The 20,005-nt window shown below is 38.4% G+C and overlaps 1 protein-coding gene across 10 annotated transcripts in view; it reads right to left on the bottom strand.

Annotated features, from left to right (window-relative positions):
- Positions 1–20,005, bottom strand: part of CFAP20DC (CFAP20 domain containing) — a 244,468-nt gene that overhangs the window by 50,055 nt on the left and 174,408 nt on the right. For 8 of the 10 annotated variants that reach the window (XR_008666843.1, XM_055343303.1, XM_055343305.1 and 5 more), the window contains 3 exons: positions 12,953–12,997; positions 11,240–11,443; positions 2,227–2,288 (listed from right to left, as the gene is read on the bottom strand). Coding sequence is in view for 9 of the 10 variants with exons in the window: in XM_055343303.1 (XP_055199278.1) it covers positions 2,227–2,288; positions 11,240–11,443; positions 12,953–12,997 (311 nt within the window). In the remaining variant the exon portion in view is untranslated. The remainder of the gene's footprint in view (positions 1–2,226; positions 2,289–11,239; positions 11,444–12,952; positions 12,998–20,005) is intronic. The other 2 variants (XM_055343310.1, XM_055343304.1) reach the window with 1 other exon arrangement.

Raw genomic sequence — 20,005 nt, 5'->3', positions numbered from 1 at the left:
AGTTCCCCCTACTAGATAATGACCAGATTGTGTGTATAGACCAGGAATACTAAGAAGTGATTACTAATAAAGAACATATACTCTACCTATGTCATAACATTCTGGGCCCCCTTAAAAGTCCTGTAAACCATGTAGGTGGTTTCCTGGGCAGTCATGTTAGTTTTACGTGGCTCTGTTGGCTGTTCATTGCTGAGTGGAACGAAAGTGGATACTCGGCCCAACCTAAGCCAATCACATTCTCTCTCCTGGAAAATAGGAACTGGAATTCAGACATAACCTGTCAAGTTCGGCATGTACTTTGAACTATAATACATAAACTCAAGAGCTGTCAGACAGCCATATGTGACTGGAAATAGAAAGCTGGGGCTTAGAGAGAAGAATGAACAGACAGGAAGAAGCAAGTAGAGATGGAGTGAGGATATGCCTGGATGCCCTTGGGTTTCAGGGGACAGCCCTGTATTCTTTTTTTTAAAAATTTTTAAAATTTTTAATATTTAATTTTTATTTAAAAAATGTTTTTTAAATTTGAGTTCAAAAATTCATCAGTTGGGCATAAGATCCAGTGCTCATCAAATCACATGCCCTCCTTAATCTCATCACCCAAATACTCTATCCCTCAACCCACCTCCCCTCTGGTGACCTTCAGTTTGTTTCCTAGAGTTAAGAGTCTCTCATGGTTTGTCTCCCTCTCTGACTTCTTATTCAGTTTTCCCTCCCTTCCCCTCTGATCCTCTGCGCTGTTTCCTATATTCCATGTATGATTGAAACCATATGGTAACTCTTTCTCGGACTTATTTTGCTCAGCATAATACTCTTCCATTCCATCCATGTTGATGTAAATGATAAGTATTCATCTTTTCTGATCAGCCCTATATTCTTATTTAACAAATCCTTCCTGTCTCTGTCTCTCTTTTTTCTCTTTTAAGACCAGCTAAGTTGTTTTTTATATGTTCAACCAATGAGTCTTAATTCAGATACTGTCACAAATATCACACTCTAGGGGTGCCTGGGTGGCTCAGGTCCTGGGGTCAAGCTCAGTGGGGAGTCTGTTTCTCTCTCTCTCTCTGCCCCTCACCTTGCTCGTGCTCTCTCTCAAATAAATAAAATATTAAAAAAAAAAAGAAGTGACATGCTAGAGTCAGAGCTACAATACTATCACTGGTATTCTTGTCCATTTTATGGGATAATTCACAGTACAGGTGAGAAAGCTGGACAATGAGAAGCACTCTAATAACTAAGATCCTGCAGATAGAGCTCAAGGTGGACTGATTTTTAATAAATTCCTAGCATTTAATAAATAGTTAATAAAATATATTGATTTGTGCTGATAAATGAATTTATTTTTTAGAAAACCATATAATATGACATATATTTCAAGACACAAACTCCAATTTCCTTGTCTTTAGTGAGCTTAAAATGATAAAATTTTTCTATATTGACAAATGATTCATAATGCTAGTGACAGTTTTTTTTAAATTTTTATTTATTTATGATAGTCACAGAGAGAGAGAGAGAGAGAGAGAGAGAGAGAGAGAGAGAGAGAGAGGCAGAGACATAGGCAGAGGGAGAAGCAGGCTCCATGCACCGGGAGCCCGATGTGGGATTTGATCCTGGGTCTCCAGGATCGCGCTCTGGGCCAAAGGCAGGCGCCAAACCGCTGCGCCACCCAGGGATCCCATGACAGTTTTGAAATAATGAAATAATTTTGAGATCAGCTTTTGAAATTTTGGAAAAAAGAGAATGGCTTTTGAACTAATATAAGCTATCGTGATAAGTTTAAAGGGATCCGATAATACTAAACAATTCATGGTGAAATGTACTAAACATCACATACTGATTAAAATATCTATGCAAATAGAATATGAAATAAATTAACACTTAAAGAAAGCTTGCCATGTGCCAGAAACTGTGCTATGAGTTTTTCTTGTATTCATTCATATGATTATCCCAAAAGAGCATTATGCCTGCATGACCCTGAGTTAAATGGCTTGTTCAAAGTCCTACAGCTAGGAAAAGGCAAAGGTGTCATATAAACCTAGGTAGACTGTTAACCACCACATCATAGTAGTCTAAATAAGAAAAATAGCCTGAATTAAACCTTCTAAGGAAAAGAACTTGGAAGCTCTTTGGAAGTTTTGGAAAACAATTTTGTGACATGAAGAAAAATACACAGTCTTTTAAAATAATAATAATAAAAAAGACACTTAGCTTATTAATGATTCTTACCGGGGGTTAGAAGGAGAAGGTGGATTCATTTCTTTCTGATAGTGGCGACCCTGGTTCACAGGCTGTAAAAGACAAAATGTTTGTGAGGTACTAATCAGGATAATGTTCTTTTCATTCACTGTCCTAAGACTCTCATTGCTGTCATTTTTCTTGAGGAATGATCTGCAAGAAGGGGCTGTTTATTTTACTGAAGACCCAAAGGCTGTTTGGGAGATCCAGCAAAGAACAAGGTGGCACACCTGAGAAAGAGCAGGTTATTTTAATGGTTGGTCACTGCATGAGATAGCATCTATGGTGCAATTAAAGTTCATGTGTGGACTCTTCCTCCTTGTGGAGTTTTTACACTGTTAACATTCATTGATATTTCCAGCTACAGTAAAATAAAAAATATCTCATGGATCTATGCTGCACAGCAGGTATCAACAATAACTCAGAGACCCAGAGATAAGGATTATATACTTATGTCTTAACGTTAGTAAGTCTGCAAGGATAACTTGCATTTTCGCTAATGGAATTACACGTGTAAATCTTAGGTCAAAGTGGTCATTTCCCCAAGTGTATAATAAAGCTCCAAGCATTATGAAGTGAACTGAAAAAAAATGGTGCCAGTACCTAACAAAAATGTGAAATCTCAACTTTTTCCTCTGCGAGAAATGTTTAAATGTTACTATTTCAAAACATCGCTAAACAACTACATTCCCAAAAAAGCTTTCAACTGTTGTCTCCAAAGGAATTTGTTTTTCTTTGTTTTATAAAGAGAGAAAATTCCATTATATCTGATACAAATTCTCTTTTTGAACATCAGCATGCAGTATTTTTCTTATGTGGTTAACAACCATGGAATTCTAATATGAAAATCATTTTTTAACATTCTCATTTTATTACAAGGTGGAATTTGGAATACATTCTTGAATTGCATTCAAAGGATTTCCATTACTTCCTTACCCAACAGGGTTTGTGTTAAGCTTTTCCCACCTATAATGTGGTCTTATAGAGCTGACTCTAACAGAGGAAAACAGTATAGCAATGGTACCTGTACACATAGAGCACATATTCCTTATTTTCCACATACTCCTTATTTTCACGGGCCCTAAAATATTAAAGATGTGGGTCATGAGAATTCTTTAGAGTAAACTGTCTTCCTCTATAAATAATCTCTTGGAAGTGTTCCTTTAATTTAAATCAAACACACTGTCTGATAATCACAGTCACTTAGCCTGACTCTCTGTGATGCACCATGAATTTAAATGTACTCAGATACTTTGGTAATTGAACCGATATCAATGCATCACCATTTCAGTAATAAGAAACAACAGCTGGGAGAACAGAGGAAGGAAAAACATGTCATAAGACATATTTGATCTCACTGGAGAAATAAGACTTCCAGCAATTTGCAAGTGAAATTTGGTTTTATGATTTAGGCTTTATTATTTCACAGCAAGAAAGGAATTAGCAAGCAAAGGGTCTAATGGGTTCTCTAGAGCATCTCACACTGGTGCAGAAATACTCCCAATAATATGTTCATTGGTATTCGTCCAGTAGTTCAGCTATACTCGCGCCTCCAGTGAATGGGCCTCTGCCGATACACTTCCAGAGGCCATCTCCATAACTTTACACATCACAGTTCTGGCATTCAGGAAATTTCCATTTTCTTAATTTTACATCATTAATTCTATTTACACCTGTCTCCAACCCCCTTATTCCAAATGACTTACGCCATCCTCTGCAGAATAGAAATAGTTACAGAATCCTGTCTTGTTTGTGACTCAGCTCTCAGACTACACAGACTGACCCTTTCCGCATTTGCTCATGTCTATATAAAACAGATCTGGTGATGCAAGGAGTAAAAAGAACACAGTCAACAAAAGACTCACATTTATAGTGGTTTCTAAGTGTTAGAAAATAAAAAAAATAACCAGTGGAAATGTTTCAAAATAGTAAAGAGTGTTAACATGAGGGAACAGAAAGGTAAAAGAAAAAAAATCCCTTTAAAATAATCATAGGTTAATGGAACTCAGTCTGAAGAACCTGGTTCCTTAATTTAATTTTTAGTATTGAAAGCTAATTATCAAGTTGTTGCCCCCAAATATTTTATTCAATAACCAACTTTGATTTAAAAACAGGGTATCATGGCAGAGCATTCTAACTTGCACACATAAGTGGTATAGAGTTACATGCCCTAGCTGCTAGTGACTCGGTCAGTGAAGGATGCAAGTCTTTTTTGGAATGGGTATGTACAAAACTGGGTGGTCCCAACTCCCTTTCTCTGTATATGTCTCCTAATTTCATAGTCAGACTCAGGGACAGGAAGGGATTATGGGAATGATGGTGCTAAAAAGCTCCTTCAAGGTATTTCAGTTCCCATAACTTTGCTTTGATGCTTTGAAAGGGCAGACAGAGCTTTCACTTGGATGAGGTCTTTCTGTTTTCCTAGACCCAAATCAGAATGAATGAGAAATGTGCCTAATGGTTTATAAAAGCTCTCTGAACATGGTGGGGTGGGGGGATTGATGGGCTGTCTGAAGCCAGATGTCCCCATTCACAAATGGAAACAGATCTGTTTCGAGATATATGCAGCAGTAAACCTATTTGTACTGTTTCTAGGTAGGTAATATCTAATGAAAGCACCAGGTAAAAAAAAATAAAATTGTTTTTTTTTTTTTTGACTTTGGAATTCAGCCATATTCAGGGAATACCTTAAGAAGCAATAGAAGAAGAGCAACCAATACCTACTTTGTAGGTAGGTATATGACAATAATCAAATAACTATGACAATAATCATAGCACTAGTTGACATTTAATCAGCACATACTCTGTGTTAAATCCTTGGTAGATATTATCTCATTTGTTCCTCACAGCAATTCTGTGAATCAGATAGGATTAACAACTCCATCTAACAGAAGAGGAAATTCAGACAATGGGTGTTAATCCAAGGTCATGCCAACCAACAACAGTGGAACCAGACTTTGAAACCAGTTCATTACAGTTTACTCTCTACTAGATTGTAGTGCTTAATCCAGCTCAGAGTCTCACCTATAGTGGTGAATACCGAAGTTCTTGAAAACACGGGTGACAAACTCAGTTCAGGTTATGGGAGCAAGAAAAAAAAGTGGTCTGAAATATTTATTTGAAATCTATATGACGACCTCCCTACCATAAATTAAATTAATTTGATTTCATTCTTATGACATGTCTCTATATATTTAAAATTAAGATAAGTTTTGCCACATTGCTAAATTTGGGACAAACAAGGTGTAATAGATAATACTCTGAGAATGAGGAAAGTTTATTTCACGGGGTGACTTTCATAGTCACTAAACACAGAACAACTCACACGTTTCAGTATTATACTGACTCTAATATCAGTTTTCATATATCATGTCTATAGTGGTGTAAGAACATCTGCTCATCTGATTTATCTGCAGCTTAGCACAATCAACTAGTTACCTTTCTGGTTCAGGAGAATTAAAAGAAAATTCATTACACCCAAAGAGAGCTTCAAAGCTAATGAATCTGTAGATCAGAACAAATTAAGACCTATTAACTATAAAGAACCTGAAATGCCAATATATTATATATTGGAGATGTAGCAGCCAGTAATCATCCTGTAAAACACTGATATGCTGATGAGCAAAGAAATGGAACAGATTCTAGAAACTGAGGACCTTGTCCTTTTGGTGGCGCTGTTGCTATGCACTAGTGTCAGGAAAACGGAACTCCTAAAATTTGCTACTGAGCACAAGAAGCTTTGCTTTTTCCGTGATCAAGCTGCTAGAAATTTTGGGGTGAGGGAGAGAAGTGAAGGCTAAATAAAAGAACAGGAGATAAGATAATCCTGCCATGTTAAAAGGTAAAGACAATATTTTCATGGTGTTATGTTAAAACCGATGAAAATGGCAAAAATGTTGCAAGGTTAATCAAGACCATAAATAACTTGTCTGAGAACCTCACCATATGCTTATAATTTTATTAAGTGCATTTTTGCCTCGTTTTTCTCCAAATATTATGCTCTGCAATTGCCATGTTGATGGATGCATGCAATGAGCATTTTTTTTTTCAAACAAGCTAAGGAGACTTATGTGCTTGATATTAGATTATGGGAATTCTTAATTTGAAGGAATGATGGTTTTAGGGATTCTGCTTACAGGGTAGCATGCACATGAGGCATGCTTTTCTTAAATCACAGGTAAAGGCAGGACAGAGAAATAACAAAATATTGAAATAATAAAATAACAAAAGGGTTTATTTGTAAAGCTCTAAGAGGATAAGTCTGGATTTTCATGGTTAAGCTCAAATCAAAACAAGCATAACAGAACCTCTACCTATCCTTATAGCCCTCAGTAGTCACAAAAAGGGGAAATATCCTAGAAATCTTTTCTGATCATTCAAGTGGCCCTTTGAGGAGAATAACTTTGGGGGAAGCAGCGGGTAACAGCTAGGAGTTTACTCTGCTAGGCACTGGGCACATGCATTCCCTGCACTCATTCAATTCTCACCATGTCAATACGAGGAAGGCCTTTTATCATTCCCATTTTATAGGCGATTGTGCCGGTAAATGGCTGAACTGGGATTTGAGTTCAGGTAGGCTGAAGCAGTCTATATTCTTTTGGGCACCGCAAAAAGCTGTTTCCATTAATAGCTACATTTTTTCCTTAAAAAGAAACCACACACACACACACACACACACACACACACACGACATGGTTTTATGCTATTGTCAATCAAAAGCCCTTACCAAAATAAAATTCACTTAAGAATACATTATAAGCATCTCCTAGCTCCCTTCCTAAGGCTGCCTGGAGCTGAGTTTTTGAATAAATCTCATGAGGGCTACTCCTAACAGAAACCCTCCAAAATTGATTACTTGTAGCCTGGTTTCCACAGAAGTTGTAAAGTATTGTTTTAATTGAATTTGGTTCTAAGTTAGAAACTTTGAAAAATCTGTCTGTCAAAGGCCAATGGATTTCTCAGTAGGTTTGATTTATTTAGCAAGAGATGCCTACAAAAGCCAATTTGCTATGAGAAATATGGTTACATTTAATTACACTTTTAAATGACTAATTTATTATATCTAAACACCTTTTAAACAGTACATATTACTCTAAACTGTACAGATGCTGAGGAAAGCTGAGGAATCAAAACTTGTAGTAAACACAACAGATTTTGCTAAAGACTCTTCATTTTACTCTGCACAGGCTTTCTGGTTTCAGACTGCAGCGTGTGTGAAGTCCTCAGGTGAAGATACTAAATTGAACGTGACCTGCTTAAATCTCCTTTTAAACCATTGGTCATCAAGCCCCATCTGTATTTTCCTTTGTCTGTATATTTAATATCCACTTATCAAATCTTGAATGTAAAATATTACCTGCATCATTCAGGGTTTATTTAAGCAAAGCAAAGCTGATGTTTATTTTGGATTTTTTTTTTTTTAAGATTTTACCCATTTATTCATGAGAGACACAGAGAGAAGGCAGAGACATAGGCAGAGGGAGATGCAGGCTCCGGGACCACGCCCTGAGCTGAAGGCAGATACTCAACCGCTGAGACATTCAGGCGTCCCTATTTTGGAATTCTGATGAAAACTACCTTATCGTAGAATAAAAAAAGGAATCTTTTCAATATTACTGATTGATTCATTCAATCCATGACTAACAATCAGTGACTGAAAGTGACCTCATGCCAGGCACTGGTACTGCCTTCAAGGAGCTCATAACCAGGCCTGGGGCACATTGCTAACAATGGTTCCCTCATGTGGTAAACGCTAACATTGAGATTGAAGATAATGGGAACTCACAGAAGGAAGAAATAATTCTGCGCAGGGTGGTTGAGAGTCAGAGAGGGTTTCATGAAGCAGTGACATGTGAGTTGGGTCTTGGAAAAACAAGGGAATGTTCCAGGTAGAGAAGAGGGATGGAGAGTCTTTCCAGGCAGAGGGAAGAGCATGATGAGCAGTGACACAATTGACATGATTTGGGTACAGGGCATAGCAGTGACGGGTAAGCTGCACGGTGTAGCTTGGATATGGGGGCGTTTGTTCTATGTTGGCTAGGGGTGGATAATGATGGCAAGACAAGCAAAGATTCATTTCAAGTTCTGGGTTCAAGGTGATGGAAAAACAAGTAGGTTATCTTGTGAAAGGAGAGACTCTACTCTCACTTCCATGGATTTAATTCTGTTCCTTTTCGGAACTTGGAATTCCTTTTCCCTCTCTTTCCACATGATGAGCTTGCACTCATTCTGGAACACTGGCTTAACTGTAGTTTTCCTTCTCTGTGAAAGTATTCCTGAAACCAACAGATAGGAACAATTGCTTTCTTTGATGTGGGCCTCTCTTCTATATCAATCTGACCTCAGAGCAGATGATCCTCACCACCAGGTGCTCAGACGGGAGGTACAGAGGTACCGGGAGACTGAGGGAATGCAGATGAAAAATCAAGTGCTAAGGTTATGGTGTTAAGTAGGGAGGGCTAAAATCCTGAGGTTTCTTTGGATTTGGAAATGAAGGTGTGGGAGAAGTGAGATGTCTTCCATATTTCTCGGAATGTGCCACTGTGGATGGCAGCGCCACTGAGATCCACAAAAAGCAGGATACCATTGTGATAAATTTACAAGTTCGTTCCTTTCTTCTTTTTCACTCTCCCTACACAACTTCTAAAGAGAAAAGCATGAGCTCTCAGAAAGACCACAATGGTTCTTGTAAATTGCTCTATTTAAACTCTATATGAGCAACAAGATGCAGAGTTCATTAAGAAATGCAATTTTCCATTTGGTGCTAGTTCCAGTATTGAAATAGACTGAATTTGATACAATAATAAACATATCTTATGAATACCAAAGGTGGGCTTTTCAATTATTTTCTCAGTCTAAAAAATAGACTGTTTTCTATTTCTCATTTGTTCAAATGGAAGGGTTATCAAGTTCATTACCAGTGGTGTTATTTTTGGCTATATACTTTTAGAGCAGAGTAGTTGTTGTGCACGAGGACTGTAGTCCTTGCCAGCACAGGACAGTGATGAGAACACGGTATCCAGGGCAACCAAGAGCTCAGCCTTTTCAGTCCATAAATAATCATTCCTTAGTTTGCCCTTTGTCACGTTGGTCTCCAAGCTACTTCATGACAGAATGAGCTCGTTCAGGAGGCCACTGTTCTCTTTCTTACTTTCCGTTTAAATGACTGCTGAGGAATATTTTATAAGAAAGGCAATATTTCAATTCCATTATAAACTGCATTTGCAAAAATCTGCAACTTAGCCTTATGTTCTTAGATCTGGCTACAAGAATACTCTGGCACAGGATATTTTTTTGGTTGGGTAGATAATCTTTGGCACCAAGCTTGCTGGAGGCCTTGTGCATACTTGATCATTTAGTTTAATGAAAAAGTAAGGCAAGAGAAGCCTGGAGGGTGGCAAAGTAGGGATAAAAAACACTCATGAAAACATCATTCTTCCCCTACATCTCCTTAAAGCCAATCTGAATTCTTCCATAAAGACATGTATGTACTCTCCAGAGCAGAAATGACACCATCCACTGGATATCGCGGGCACACATGTGGCAAATTAAGTCACACATTGAGAAGTCACCCTGTCATGGTGAGAAGTTTAGACTCAGGAGTCATGCCAAGCTAAGTCTGAATCACTACACTCAAGAATCTCCATTTTCTCACCTGGAGAAACAGCACTTACCACCTAAGACAGCAGTAAGGCCTGAGTTAGATGACAATGGAAGTCCTAGTGCCAGAGTCTCTGAGGTTTCTAACATTTACAAAGATTCTGGAGACGTGGAAAAAAAAAAATTCTTGGGAGAGAAAATTGTAAAATTAGTAAATATTTAATTAAATACTTAAAACATATGTTATCCACTGTCAACTACGTTTGAACTCAGCCTTTACATAATTTTATATAAATATAGTTACTCAATTTCATATTTCCTTTCACAAATTGTATAGCAAAAAGTGATATTTACTGTTGGATGAAAGTATATTTTAATATGTTTGATTTGATGTTGAATGTGGGCCTTATAAGTAAGTATAAGTAAATTATAAGCAAATTTCCTATAAGTAAGGCCTATGGAGGTCTTAAAATGTCCCTAGGTACTCAAGGAAATGGTAGCTCTAATTATCACTATTAAAATACTGATTCTACTATATTGACTTATGACATTTTTAAAGCTGTATGGGACTGTTCTATCAACGTTTCCGCTTTGTCTTTCCAACTCAGCCATAACATCCCCAAGGACAGAAGTGAAGAAAACAGACTGAATCAAAACACTGGGCTCTACTCTGGGCTCTACTCTCACCAGATGTGATGGCTGGGGCCCAGGATAGTTTAGTTTCTTCACCTGAAAGACTTTGACCTGATCCAGGTCCTCTGCTGGTCTATAGTGAGGAGGATGGGCCATATATAAAAGTGCTTTAACTGTAGAAACATATGGGGAAAATATAAGCTGCTGAAGCATCTGCAGTGCCTACCACGGCCCTCAGACACAGGGAGGAGAAAACATCTTTTTTGTTCATTCATTTAACAAATACCGAGCCCTCTCTATGTGCCATGGCCTGAGCTTGAAGCTGTGGATGCTGTCAGACACCCAGAATTGAAAGTAAAATTATTCCTTTTTGCTTTCATTTTATGTTTATATATATATTACCCCATAATTAACATACAGGTAAGAAAGACAATTTGAGAAAAGACAATGCCCTCAGATTTAAAACACTATTTCACAATGGGGCCCTGAATCTTTCTTTCTTTTCTTTTCTTTTCTTTTTTTTTAATATTTCTTTAGTTTACTTTTAAGTAATCTCTACACCCAATGTGGAGCTTGGAGTTACAACCTCAAGATTAAGAGTCGCATGCTCTACCAACTGAGCCAACCAAGTACTCCTGAATGGGCTCTCAAGATTTCTCATGGAGAGTGTTCTCATGCTGGCTCTAGTTTTCCCAGGCAAGGCTGGGCTTTGTTAGAAAGGAGTCTGACCTTTATTAAGGCAATAAACAAATACCCAATGTCTTGGACTCACAGGTGGCAGGCAGGAGTTCCAAGTGGTTGTATCATCACTGCTGGTACTGATGCTGACGTTACAGTTGTCCACCTGGGATGCACTCAGGCCGTGGGAAGCCCCTGTGTCCTCCAGTTCTTCATTCTGTTGCCGACGCAGGCTTGCCAGCATTTGCAACTCAGATTCACTCATCTGGCTGGGCTGATAGTTTCTCCAATCATATTCCTGATCAAAACACAAGAAAGTGACATAGTACAGGGTCACTTGATCGTTCTTAATTTAATAGACAACCAACAAATGTTACTCTAGAGCCTTCATCCCTTCAGTGGCTCTCCACTGACCGAGGCCCAGACCCCCAAAGTGCCCTTATACAATGCCTGCCTCACCTGACTCACCTAGTCTTTTTGCTTCTGCCATATCAGCCACACAGTCACTCAGTAAGGTCCTGAAGAGCATCAGGATCATGTCTGCCTTAGTGCCTGAGCAAATGCTAGCCCGCTAGCCCGTGTGTCCCACATGCTGGCTAATGCCTAGGGACCCTTTAGGTCCCAAATTATGTCATCTTCCTGGGAAGCCTTTCTTGACAATCACAAACTGGGTGGCCCCTCCACTAAGTGCTCTCATATAAATCAGAAGGTGTTCATTTTTTTATTTATCACAATTGGAGTTGTGTAATGGTTTTTGGCAATCATAGGTAGTCTACAAGCTCTACAAAGGCAAACACAACGATTGCATTATACTCACTGTATTTCCCATGTCTGGTACTTGACCAGTAGTTGATGAAACAAAAATTCAAAAGGTTCTCTTTTTTTAAAAAAGAAAAATTATTTTCCATATAAAAGTCCAGTTTATAAGAATACTGATGAATTTCATCACTGTGAACATTATGACCAAACACATTCAAGTTATAGTAAGATTGAGAATGACTAATGCTGATAAAAGCCATCAAATAAAATCTAATCTTAAAGTGGGAACATGTAAGTTTTGAAAGCCAGAAAGACCTCACAGCTATAATAAATACTTATACTGATATGGACTTTACTATACATGTAGTCTGTCAGGCATTTTTCCCCAAGAATACTACTACAAATATTTAGAGAGTAACATAAATATTCTTTCAATGTACAGGGAAGAAATTGTCATATAGAATTTTTAAAGCCTTTTCTTTCTCTGTGGTCTAAAACAAATTTGATAGCAAAGGTTAATTTCAACATCACTAAAGTTAGCAAGCATCACATCTGAGTATTGATTTACATCTAGGACTGCCATATAACTTAAAAACAACCTTGAAATTTTCTTATCCATCTGCAAACATTGGTTATGCTCAAAAAGGTTTGTTTCTTTTTTTTTAAGATTTTATTTATTTATGAGAGAGAGACAGACAGAGAGACAGAGATATCAAGAGAACACGAGTGGGGAGGAAAGGGAGAAGCAGGCTCTCCGCTGAGCAGGGAGTTCAACATGGGGTGGACTGAGCCACTCAGGTGCCCCTCAAAAAGGTTTGTTTCATGGGGCACTTGGGTGGCTCATTCAATTAAGCATCTGGCTCTTGATTTTGGGTCAGGTCATGATCTCAAGGTCGTGGGATTGAGCACTGCATCGGGCTCCACAATGGGCATGGAGTCTGCTTGGGATTCTCTCTCTTCCTCCCCAACCCCCACATTCTTCTCTAAAATAAGGGTTTTGTTTCATGACACACTAGAATATTTTAGATACTCAAATCTTTACACTTACTTTCTCGGAGGACCCTTTGATACAGCTGCTGCCTTCTCTTCTTTCCTGCCTCATAGGGATGTAAAAAGTTAAGAAAATATTAATTAAAAAAAAGTCCTGGTGTTCTTATGAAGTTTTAAATAAAGCACTATCATTATCATAATTTGGGGATTATGAAAGCTTGTGATCTAATAATGTGATGTAGAGATTTTCTGGAAAGTTGCTAGTGGAAACTCATTTAAAATTTTAAAACTCATGGCTCCAGTGGCCTGGCACCCTCAGAGGCTATGCAATCTCTAATAGGAGATTTCAGGAGTATATAATATGTTTTGATAGTTCCTGGGACAAAAGAGATATCACAAGAAGAACAAAATTTATATTCTAATGAAAGACACTTAAAAGAAAAACATAAATTCATTAATTTACTCTACAAATACTGAGACCCTATTATGGGCTAGGAACTGTTGATGCTAAGTCTGCTCAGAACTCTGAATTTTCATGAATTTATTTCCTACAATAGTAAAATGTATTCTGACAACATGTTGGAAGAGGCAGGCAAAAATGAGCCGAGAGAAAGAACTGACTTTCTTCAGGGTCTGGTGGCAGAGACAGGTAATTAACTTAGTCCCCTGATACATTCTTGATTTGTAATCTCCTAAACCATTTCAAAATCACTGGAAAGGCTAAATCACTTAATATTATATAGTTTTTAAAAGAAGGCTTGTAAGAACGTCTTCACATGAAAGGGGACTCTAGCACAAGATGGCATCTAACTAAACTATACAGCTCAGTAGAGGCAGGTGCCTTATCTAATTCTATCTCCAAAAGGCCCAAAATGGTACATACAACCTAATTTTGTCTCAAAATATCCTTATAGGAAGGAAAGGAGACATTATCAGTTGGATTTGTTTTAGGAAGGAGGTAACAGGCTCAAGGCTATACAATTCAGCTGTGCTCAGATTCCCAGGCGAGTCCTTCCCTCATGAAGCCAGTTGAGCTACTCATTTTCTTTGATCTTCAGACATTTTTAGAAGCCTAATACAGTGAAGTCACAAAGACAAGTGAGATGTGGCTCCTGCTTTCACAGGCTTTACAATCTAGTAGGACAATCAAGAAATAGAAAGAAATGAGCATAAAATAAGGTAGCATGGGGGTGCCTGGGTGGCTCAGTTGGTTAAGTGTCCGACTCTTAATCTCAGCTCAGGTCTTGATCTCAGGGTTGGGAGTTCAAACCCTGCACTGGGTTCCATGTTGGCCGTGGAGTCTATTTTTTTTTTTTTTCGTGGAGTCTATTTTAAAAAAAGGTAGCACATATTTGGGTATAGTACTAGTTAATCATGCAGTGTCTTGATCATGATTAAAAGGAAAACTGATAATTCCAGCAAAATGATAAAACACAACAAACAAAAGTAACCTTATAACTTGATGCCCTTCGCCTCTCAAACTCTCAAGATATTAAGGTAGAATAGCTTAATCCAACAAACATGTGCCTCTAGAATGTTGTGAGCCCCAGATAAGAACTGGTTTTACTAAGTTCTAAGGCTAAGTTCACAATGGTGGTGTAGAGTCAAAATGAGACACGGGCATGAGTTAGTAAGATCAGGTGAAGAAACTCATTCCATTCTATATGGATGGGAGAGTAATAAAATTGGGAGGAAATTAGGCTGTTATTCTCATTCTGGAACCTAGAAAATCTCTGAGACTCTCTTTCTGAATCAGATTTGCATTGTGACAGTGGCTGACATTCCAGCATAGGGACATCATGCAAAAAAAAAAAAACCTCTTCATAAAAGTCTACCATACTAACCCTGACTCTTTGTATTCTTTTAAGTTACACCAAGATACAGAAACTGCTACTACAAAGGGGATGGTGGCTGTTAGACCAGAACATAATGTGAAAGGCATGTGAGAAAATGGAGATAAACCATAGTCTGGCATTTCAGAAAAGAGAGAGGTCATCTCTTGTAGCATCAGTCAAGCCTCATGGAGGAGACGGTCTCTAAGCTGGACCTCAAAGGATAAGAAGGGTGATATGGCAGCACATTTTTAAAGTTTTTTTTTTAAAGATTTTATTTATTCATGAGAGACACAGGGAGGGAGAAGCAGGCTCCATGCAGGGAGCCCGACGTGGGACTCGATCCCAGGTCTCCAGGATCACACTCTGGGCTGAAGGCAGATGCTCAACCTCTGAGCCACCAAGGGATCCCTCATATTCTTTTTTTTTTTAAGGCATTTTTAAAAAGATTTTATTTATTCATGAAAGACACACACACACACACACACACACACACACACACACGCAGAGGCAGAGGCAGAGGGAGAAGCAGGCTCCACACAGGGAGCCCGAGGCGGGACTTCATCATGGGACCTCAGGATCATGCCCTGAGTCAAAGGCAGACGCTCAACTGCTGAGCCACCTAGGCATCTCAATGGCAGCATATTTTACCCATCAGAACATGGGACAAGCTAGCAGTATGGAGCTTATATTCATAGAAAGCATTAAGTACACTAGAAATACTTATACATACTGTTTCAGAAATGAAATCAGCAATAGAGTTCCCAAATAACAAGGATGAAAATACCTAGAATTTCATCTATAGCTTTTGGCTTCCACTTCCCTGGCCAAGTCTTATTAAAAGCCTATGATTCTGTCAAAAGATATATTCTTATTGCATCATATGATATCTCTATTTTTTATTTTTTGAGTAACCTCTATACTGATCTCTACCCAAAGAAAACAAAAATATTAATTTGAAAAGATATATATGCCCCTATGTTTATTGCAGTATTATTTACAATAGCCAACATATGGAAGCAGTCCAAGTGTCCATTGACAGATGAATGGATAAAGATGTGGTGTACACACACACACACACACACACACACAAATATTAGCCAGAAAGAAGAATGAAATTTTGCCATTTGCAACAACATGGATATATCTAGAGGGTATTAATAATGCTAAGCGAAATAAGTCAAAGACAAATACCATATGAGTTCACTTAAATGTGGAATCTGAAAAAGAAAACAAATGAACAAACAAGCAGATTATTTAATTATTATTAATTGCTGCCACTTTACTCTGGACCTACTTAGTAGGGGCAAAGAAGGCATTTTCTAAAGCTGGGGAGTCAGTTTCACTGCTAGTTTCAAATTTGTATTATTAAGAGTTTTGAATCCGTAATTAAAAAGTTTTGGAAGTTTTTTAAACTCCAACACAATAGCAAGAAAAATAGCAGAAGTCCATTTTCCAACGCTAATTTTAAACCTCAACTGGCATTTTAATATGAAGACTAATCTCCTCTCTATTGCTGTTTGCAGATAGTGTTTAATTTCTACATTGACATTTTAAATACAAGCTGATGGTAAATTAGTATTGCAGGGTATCTCTTCACCAACTAGTACCCCTTGAAGATTTGTTTCAAATTTCTGAGCATGTATCTCACAGGAGAGTTGGCCCTCATTCACTGGTGACACAGGCCCACAGAAGATAAGAAAGAAGACAGAAATCTCAGGCATGAGTCTCAAGTGACACATGATTGAGCAAATAACCCATTTACAATGTATGGTAGATTTCAGCATATCTCTTCACAATGCAGAGAGGTAAATCGTATGAAGACCAAGCTGCAGTACAACTTGAAAAACTCTGCTACATTAAAGGGATACTATGTCAACCTAACAGCAGAAATCAGGAGGCACACTATTCGAAAGAAACAACTGGTCAGAATCTAGACTGCATTTTACATCAACGGTATTCGTGTTGACCTGCTATTACTTAACCAGACCCAATGCCACCTCTGAAATGTCTGTCACAAACATTTTGGCTTGTAACCTGGAGACACTTCACAACTCCTGACTCAATTCACACTTGATCATCTATGTATACTAACCCCTTAAGAATGTCTCAGTAGAGAATTCTTGAGTAATTTAAATCCAATAGTAGCAAAAGTCCTTGCAAAGAGGCAGCTTTCTATCTCACAGATATAGCTCTCTTTTTGAGGAGGAAGAGCATGAAAGCATTTTTTAAAAAAGATTCTTATTTTGATGTGCTGTATTTGTTTAGAATACCCTTTTCAATAATGGCTTCCACACAACATACTTCCGTACGTTTTGTCTCAGTAGTCAGCCTGCTAATTTTCAGAAAGAATTCTCCGACAACCACAGCTCAATTCTTATAAACCTTAAAGGGATTTGATAAACAATTTGTAATTTCCCAGCATCTATCTACCGAGTTCAGGGTACTTCTTGAGTTTAACAATCAACTACAGACGAAAGGAATCTAGTAAAACCAAATGGAACAGGTTTTATATTACATTCAAGGATATGCCATCTTTAAGATGACTGTAGCCTTGTATATGGGATAAGCACAGTAGTCATTCAATACATGGTAGTTTAAAATATTATTTAAGGAACCAAGAGGAAAACAATTACTGAACCTGCTTACAGAAATGGAAATAGCAGAGGTAAGCCAACTGATGTTTCTGGAGTGGGAAGATAACTTTAAGTTCAGATTGTTTTAGAATGTAGAATAGTTTGGTTGTAATACAGTAATGACAGATATACCAACTGTGCATCCTTCTGCATATTAAAATACTGTGAAGTGGGGTGCCTGGGTGGCTCAGGTGGTTAAGTATCTGCCTTTGGCTCAGGTCATGATCTCAGGGTCCTGTGATTGAGTCCTGCAATGGGCTCCCTGCTCAAGGGGGATCTGCTTCTCCTTCTCCTTCTGCTCCCCGCTCCCCCAGCTTGTGTGAGCTCTCTCTTGCTCTCTCTCTCTCAAATAAATAGATAAAAATAATGTGAAGCTTAAAGTGGTGGCAATGGAAGTTAAATTGCTACATGATCATAGGATTTTTTTAAAAGATTTATTTATTTATTTATTTATTTATTTATTTATTAATTAATTATAGACCTAGAAAGAGAGAGAGAGAGAGAAGAGAGAGGCAGAGACATGGGAGAAGGGAGAAGCAGGCTCCATGCACCAGGAGCCTGATGTGGGATTCGATCCCGGGTCTCCAGGATCGCGCCCTGGGCCAAAGGCAGGCGCCAAACCGCTGAGCCACCAGGGATCCCTGATTAGGATTTTTTATTTTGAGAGGCAGAGATGGTGCACACATCCGTGAGTTTGGGGTGGAGGGGTGCGGGGTGGGAAGGGCAAAGGGAGAGGGAGAGAGAGAATCCCAAGCAGGCTCCACACTGAGGCTTGCTTTGAAGACCCTGAGACCACAACCCCAGTCAAAATCAAGAGTCAGACGCCTAACCAACTGAGCCACCCAGGTGCCCTGATCCCAGAACTTTTTCAGTCACCTTTAATAGGGTCGTGGACTAGGGTAGTAGAAGGTGAACCAACTTTTCTGACCAATCTCTCTTGAGTTTGACACTCCACTTTGTCACTTACTAGATGTGAACTATCTAAAGCTTCCCTGCTTCCTGGTCTGTCAAACAGAAATAAGTGAGGCCTCTTGTGAGGACCGGACATGGAGACTGGATGGAAAGCACTGGGCACCTTGTAGAGGACTTGGCATGTGGCAAGTGCCCTAAATTCTTAAAGTCACAAACAAGGTTCTTGAATCAAAGACCCTGATCTCAATGGGTCAGCAAATACTGTCAGCCTAAGGCCTCTTCCATAAAATAGGAAAATGGCAAGTATGATTTGCTCCTTTAAAATTAGGAAAACCATTGTATATACAGACAAATACCCACCATTTGCTCTGACATGGATGGAACTGGAGGATATTATACTGAGTGAAGTAAGTCAATTGGAGGACAATCATTATATGGTTTCACTCATATGGGGAATATAAAAATTGTGAAAGGGATTATAGGGGAAAGGAGAATGAGTGGGAAGAATCAGAGAGGGTGACAAAACAGGAGAGACTCCTAACTCTGGGAAACAAACAAGGGGTGGTGGAAGGGGAGGTGGGTGGGGGGATGGAGTGACTGGGTGATGGGCACTGAGGGGGGCACCTGACAGGATGAGCACTGGATGTTCTACTATTTTGGCAAATCGAACTCCAATAAAAAAATATACAAAAAAAAATAAAATTAGGAAAACCAAGACATCAAGGCAATGGATTTCTTCAATAAACATTTGACTAGTAGGATGCTAACCTTAACATTAAAATACTGGAGAACTGACGGTAAGAAGTTATAGTGTGTTAGCTAAACAACTAATCTGTTTCAATTGCTTCATACTTCTGATAGTCTCAGTTTTTTGTCAAGTCTTTCTATCTACAATTTCTGAAACTTCTGAGAATCTGAAACTGCTCCTTTTCATTAGAGGAACTGGCACATTGTTTGGAGATATGAAAATGTCCTAATGACTTCTGCAGTTCCATATCATCACCCAAAATTTGGACCGTAATTCCATTTTTAATTATTTTAAGATACTTCTACTCTGGACCATTTTGCTTTGGTCAATAACTAAATTAGACACTAGATGCAAAGAGTTTGTTTACTCAAAGGAGTAAGTTTGGACTGAAAACAAAATTGAAGCAAATTCCACCTGGAAAATTTCTATGCTTAATGCAAATCCTTTTACTGGTAGCATCAATGTTATTTAATCACCAAACTCTGTAGCTCCAGCGATATCCCCAGCAGTGCACTGACAGATAAAATTCAGATAATGACTCTGTTTTTTTTTTTTTCAGAGGCAAGGAAAGAGTATAGTTTTGACAAAATGACATGAAATCACAAACTCTTCCCCAAAGGCAACTCATTGGTAGGAGTGTCCAATGCAATAAATGACACATTCTCTCCATAGTTAACACTATGGTTTATAGTGTTAAGTGCTACTAGTCTTTCTGTGTTTAATTCACCCCATCAGCCATGAAGGGGTGATCTCTAATTTAGCTCTGGGAATAAGGCAGACACACAGAGGGTACTCTCCGGGGAATGACTGGAGAAACACCAGGTCCTGCTTCTAAATATTTTTCTCTCTTCAGTGAACATTGAGAAAATACCAACACGCTACCTGACCATTAATTCATTCTTATGTCAGCATTTGATTCAATTATTAACAGAGGACAAGAAATGCATATAGCTATCACTTATTGAACAATACCAATAATTAGC

This window comes from Nyctereutes procyonoides, unplaced genomic scaffold (assembly GCF_905146905.1).
Source record: "Nyctereutes procyonoides isolate TBG_1078 unplaced genomic scaffold, NYPRO_anot_genome, whole genome shotgun sequence".
In the NCBI taxonomy this organism is placed as follows: domain Eukaryota; kingdom Metazoa; phylum Chordata; class Mammalia; order Carnivora; family Canidae; genus Nyctereutes; species Nyctereutes procyonoides.
This window is presented reverse-complemented; position numbering and strand designations above follow the sequence as displayed.